This window comes from Sitodiplosis mosellana, unplaced genomic scaffold (genome assembly GCF_009176505.1).
Source record: "Sitodiplosis mosellana isolate CC-2019 unplaced genomic scaffold, AAFC_SMos_1.0 Smas_scaffold_6142, whole genome shotgun sequence".
Taxonomy (NCBI): Eukaryota; Metazoa; Arthropoda; class Insecta; order Diptera; family Cecidomyiidae; genus Sitodiplosis; species Sitodiplosis mosellana.
In genome coordinates this window covers 1,577-6,448 of record NW_022601383.1, presented here as the reverse complement: position 1 = coordinate 6,448, position 4,872 = coordinate 1,577, and the positions used below count along the sequence as shown (strand labels likewise).

General features: G+C 34.6%; 2 protein-coding genes across 2 annotated transcripts; one reads left to right on the top strand and one right to left on the bottom strand.

The window, feature by feature from the left end:
- Window positions 1–261: 261 nt before the first annotated feature.
- Window positions 262–2,072, bottom strand: LOC129573862 (prolyl endopeptidase-like; the record flags this gene model as incomplete). The annotated part of the gene is made up of 3 exons (XM_055454993.1): window positions 960–2,072; window positions 657–892; window positions 262–526 (listed from the first exon to the last, which is right to left on the bottom strand). Coding segments are annotated over exons 1-3 (567 nt in total), but the record flags the coding sequence as incomplete, so codon positions are not given.
- Window positions 2,073–2,455: 383 nt separating this feature from the next.
- LOC129573863 (uncharacterized) lies at window positions 2,456–4,405 on the top strand. Its single transcript, XM_055454994.1, has 3 exons — window positions 2,456–2,565; window positions 2,716–3,956; window positions 4,271–4,405. The coding sequence occupies exons 1-3, from the start codon at window positions 2,491–2,493 to the stop codon at window positions 4,368–4,370; spliced, it is 1,416 nt and encodes a 471-aa protein (XP_055310969.1). The 5' UTR covers window positions 2,456–2,490; the 3' UTR covers window positions 4,371–4,405.
- The last annotated feature ends 467 nt before the right edge of the window (window positions 4,406–4,872 follow it).

The following is a 4,872-nucleotide window of genomic DNA, read 5'->3' as shown; positions in this document are numbered from 1 at the left end:
TAAAAAAAAGTAAATACACTACATTAAACTACATAAAATCTACAATTGAAATCGCCCTACCCGAAGACATTTCGGCAAATTTGCCAAGATTTGAATATTCATCTAAATTCTCGCAAATGCAGTGAAATGACGCTTCAGCTACCCGTGTCAGCAAATTGAGCTCAATTCAGGCCTGCTTAGCAGCAAAAATACACTCTCTTCTCAGGAATAACACATACACAGAATAGTGTCTGTTCTCCACATGTGCACACAAATATTTACATAAATAAAAAATCCTTCACTGTTGGCACTCCATGCGATCTTCTCAAAACTAAACAGTTGCAAGCAATGTCCATGCATTTCAGCCGTTTCGACATCGATGATCAGAAGTTCAATTGAAATTTGATTCTTGTCACTCATAGTAAGGGCGCAGTATTTTCCATTCGGCGAATACTCATGCTCAATTACAGAGTCATAAGGTGTTTTATTTGAATTGAACACGACACGTGGTTGTTCATCCTTCAATGATTTTGCTCTCATAAAAATGCTATGAATGTGAGAAAACTCGATTAGTATGTGAATTCAACCAAAGCAGAAATATTGTAGCCAGTATTTGGCAAAATGAATAAATAAAATTGAAATATGTATAACAACGGTGAAACTCATTACAAACTCACGGTTTATAAATTGATTTTGAAAAATTGCGATAGCTATAAAAAATGTGGCCGTTTAAGAGTTGAACATCCGAAAACAGTTCATAATCGATTGGATTATGGAATATTTCTCGAATTTCCAGCCAATTGTTGTTCGATGAATTCAATTCAAGGTATTTGTCCAGCGTTTCAGCTTCAAAACGAAGAATCTCATTCTTTTGCTCCGAATCATTTTCAAGCCAATCATAATAGTCACAAATCTATTTAAACATTTCATTATAATTGATCACACAGCATTTTAACGCCTGAATTTTTTTGTTTACTTACCTCTTCTCCATGCAATACCATACCATGTGGCTCTTTTTGCTCAATTATTTGATATTCAATTGACATCACTGCATAGGACTAGAGAGATTTTTTGTTGAATTTAAGAATAAACTAAAACGATTCGTCTCGTAACGAGAATGTGATAACATTGATTATATTTATTTTCATGCTACTGAACCCACTTGAAGTGAGAAAATACAATACACAAGTGGTTTGTTATTTTAAAAATAGAATTATAAACAAAGAAATTCTCTTCTCGATTTCCTTTTGCGTTTTTTTTTTTTTGGCGCGCATTCATTTTTCAAGTTTAACGGATAATTATAGACGCAACCACGCAGACACGACTTACTAACGATGCATACTCTGATATGAGATTGTTTCAATTGCATCGCAACTCTCTTTATAGAGAGAGTTTTGAACATGTTGAATTATTTTCGCATTTCGAAGTCGAGCTTTTATCACGTATGTGGGAAATCGATAGCAAAAATACTCCTCATCGCTCGAATTTGAATCGTCGACGCTGAACAATGCCGCTGATAACAGTGTGGATAGAGAGATAACGAATAAAGGAGCGTTTTTATTAAAAGTACGTTGAAATGGTTCAGTCTTTTTCGTTTCTAATGAATTTTGCTTTCATCCTGCACTCTTTTCCTTGCTTCCAAATGGTGATTATTGTACTAGCCGATTTGCTTTGCTTCCCTTCGCTTCACTCCGACATGGTATAAAAAATACATCCCAGCTTCACCATTGCGGAAATCACATTTACGTGACACATCGATTTATCTTGTCAAGTTTTTGACAAATTTTTTTTTCAACTTCTTCTTGACAAAAGGTAACAAACTTTTTCGGCATTTTTTTCGCACAAAACCGTGTATTTGTTCCCTGAACATCAGTTTTGTTTACAACATGATCGATAGTCGATTTGTGATCTATTTTTAATACCGAATTCGGTTATTATCACATTTCAGTAGAACGATTTATAGCAAATGTGGACATATATGCATTGTTCTAATCTTGATCCATCGATTCGTTGATAACAATTAATCGAACGAAAAAACATGTCTGACATGGCTTCCATTTATCATTTTGATGACTGACAACAACGCGCCTTGGATCACGAAACTTGATTTATGGCGGCTGGTGGCTACAGTTTTTCTACCAGTTTCTCGAAATTGACGCCTAGACTGACGCACATTAAGCTTGAAGTGAACATATACGTTTTACTACTATTCTACTACATCAATGGGCAATATTTGTACTCTACCCATAAAAAATCACATTAACGTCTATTGGCAATTTTTTTTTATAACGAGCATTATTTGGCATTATTTCTGTTCTTCTTTACACTTTCAATATAATCAGAAAATATGTATGATAAATGGCAAAAAAAATTGGTTATTCAGCGATAAAATCGATAAATCCGAAAGATAAAATCCAGGTTCGTTGTCATATAAATGCGTTTCGTGCCTCATTTGCCTATCAGTTTCAATTGGTAGGTTCCGTAATTCGACCAGTTCAAAGTTAAATCGTCATGACACAACTAAAGTTATTCTCTATCTTATTGCTGATTTGTTTCAACTGTTTGGCTTCTGAAAATCCAGAGGAGGTAAGCAAAAATCGTTCTCTTGAAATAAAAAAAAGAGGAAACATTTACCTTTGTTTTGAAAAAATGGTGAAATTTTTTAAAAAACATTAAATTTTACAAAAAAAAAATATTTATTAAACCCTCTTTAATAATTCAACTCACTTAAATTAGGGCTGCAACGCTCAATCGCTTGAGAATATGAATTTATCGCAGTTGATCTTTGAGGTAAATAAAAATGTGAACTGCTTAAACGCTTCTCGTGAAATGTTCCACCAAAAATACCAGTCAACGATATTCACGATCAAGGGCCCATTTGTGAATGACGAGAAATATTCGATAAGCGAAGATAAAAACCGAGCCAACGCTATAATACGATCGTACAGTATGTTTGAAAAGATTCTCAAGCTGTTTGGCGATATGGTTCAATACTTAGCAATTCACTTTGAATCGATTGACACATTGATTGGTCGGAAAATTGTTAAATTGGTCAATAGCAACTGCGTTGATTCATTGATGATGTTAACGCTTGAGGATTGCAAAGAAAATGTTCTCGATGATTTGAATAGTACATTTCCTGCAGTCGTTGCGTCGGCATTTTCGAGTAGTTCATGGCGTAGGCTTGTCATTCGAGAAGATACTCCAACTTTAAATGAGCTATTTCCGAAATTAAATCAATTGCAAATTGAGTACACAAGAGCATCCGATTGGAAGATGATTGGCGATGAATTTCCGAATTTAACATCTATCCATGTGAATCTACCAAAAATAAAAGTTGCAGAACTACCCGATGAAACGTTTGTGGTAAATTTAACACGAAAAAGTCCGGAAATTAAACAATTTTCCATAAAACACAGCAGCCTAAGTCTGTTAAAGGAAATCCATGATACATTGCCGAAATTAGACCATCTTGAGCTACATTATTTTGCAAACAATTATTCGAACTTGGATGACGATCTCAATATAACAATACGATTTGATAATGTGATTAGTCTTACTGTGTTTGAAGATAAAAGTGATTACAAAACACCGGAAAAGATTCACTTTCCTCAACTCCAGCAACTCAGACTGAATCTTCAACCCGAATTCACTGGCACATGGATCGATTTTATCAACGAACAATTAAGTCAAACCATCAACTCTTTCGATCTTTCCGTCGGCATTTTGACGAATGAACATCTGTTGACCATTCCGGTGATACTGCCAAACTTACAGAGTACAATTATTCGCTGCGGAACCGATTTTAGTGCCAATGAAATTATGGCATTCCTTGGGAACGGCGAATTTTTGCAAAAAGTTGAAATGGTTATTCAAATGGAGAAAACGCAGCAGAATATTTTGAGAAGCAAACTTCAACGCAATTGGAAATATAGCATAAATCCGGCAAAGAGAAGGGTTCAAATCATGCTTGAAAGGTAAGAACGAGCGCGAAGAGAGGTAAGCGTGTTGACGGTGGCAACTTGACACTGTACAATTTCACGTCGTTTTTAGATTTTACAAATATTTTCTAAATTCACGACGCAATCATTGGTCGTTAGGAATGTAGAAAATGTTCCAAAATCGTATTCCTCTTGAAAGGAGAGCTTGAGCTAGCATATGATGGATTTTGTGGAAGAAAATGAAAGTTTTGGCAATTCAAAGGCGATTTTAATGAGTCTTTTCTTCTATTTTTTCTGTTTTCTTTTCTCTCTCCTTTCTCTCGCTATTCTATCTCCGTTTTCTACGATAGAATGAATAATCAAAAAGACTCGGCAACGGGACTCACAGAATATTCATCACAAATGCTTGCCATCACATTGACATCACTTGCCATCGTGACACGAATTTAAACGACCATAACAGGACAACAACTACACAGCTGCTTTTCCACACCTCTATTTCAGTCATTAGCAGACACCAGACATTATCAACTAACAATTTCGTTACCGCCAGGCATTAGCAACTACGTAACTATTACCTTTATTGGAGACACTTTTAATTTCAATTGCTTTCAATGTTGATGTGTTCCAATACAATCTTCGATTACCTTCAAAATAAAGAGTGTATAGGAATATAGGAATGAAAGAGTGTAAAAGAATGAAAATTGACATTTCTAGCCAAAAAAAAAATACAGTCATTTTTAAAGAATGTCGATTGATGTTGGATTAAACATTGAAGAGGCTCTCAAGAATATTATTTATTACATGAAAACTCACCGTAACCATCGTAGATCATATATTTTACATTGAATATTTCAATGAATCATACATTATTTCTGTTTCTATGTGGAAAAAATTACAAACCAATTGAATAATAAACATATTGATTTTATTGAAAGCACTTGAGTTTTGG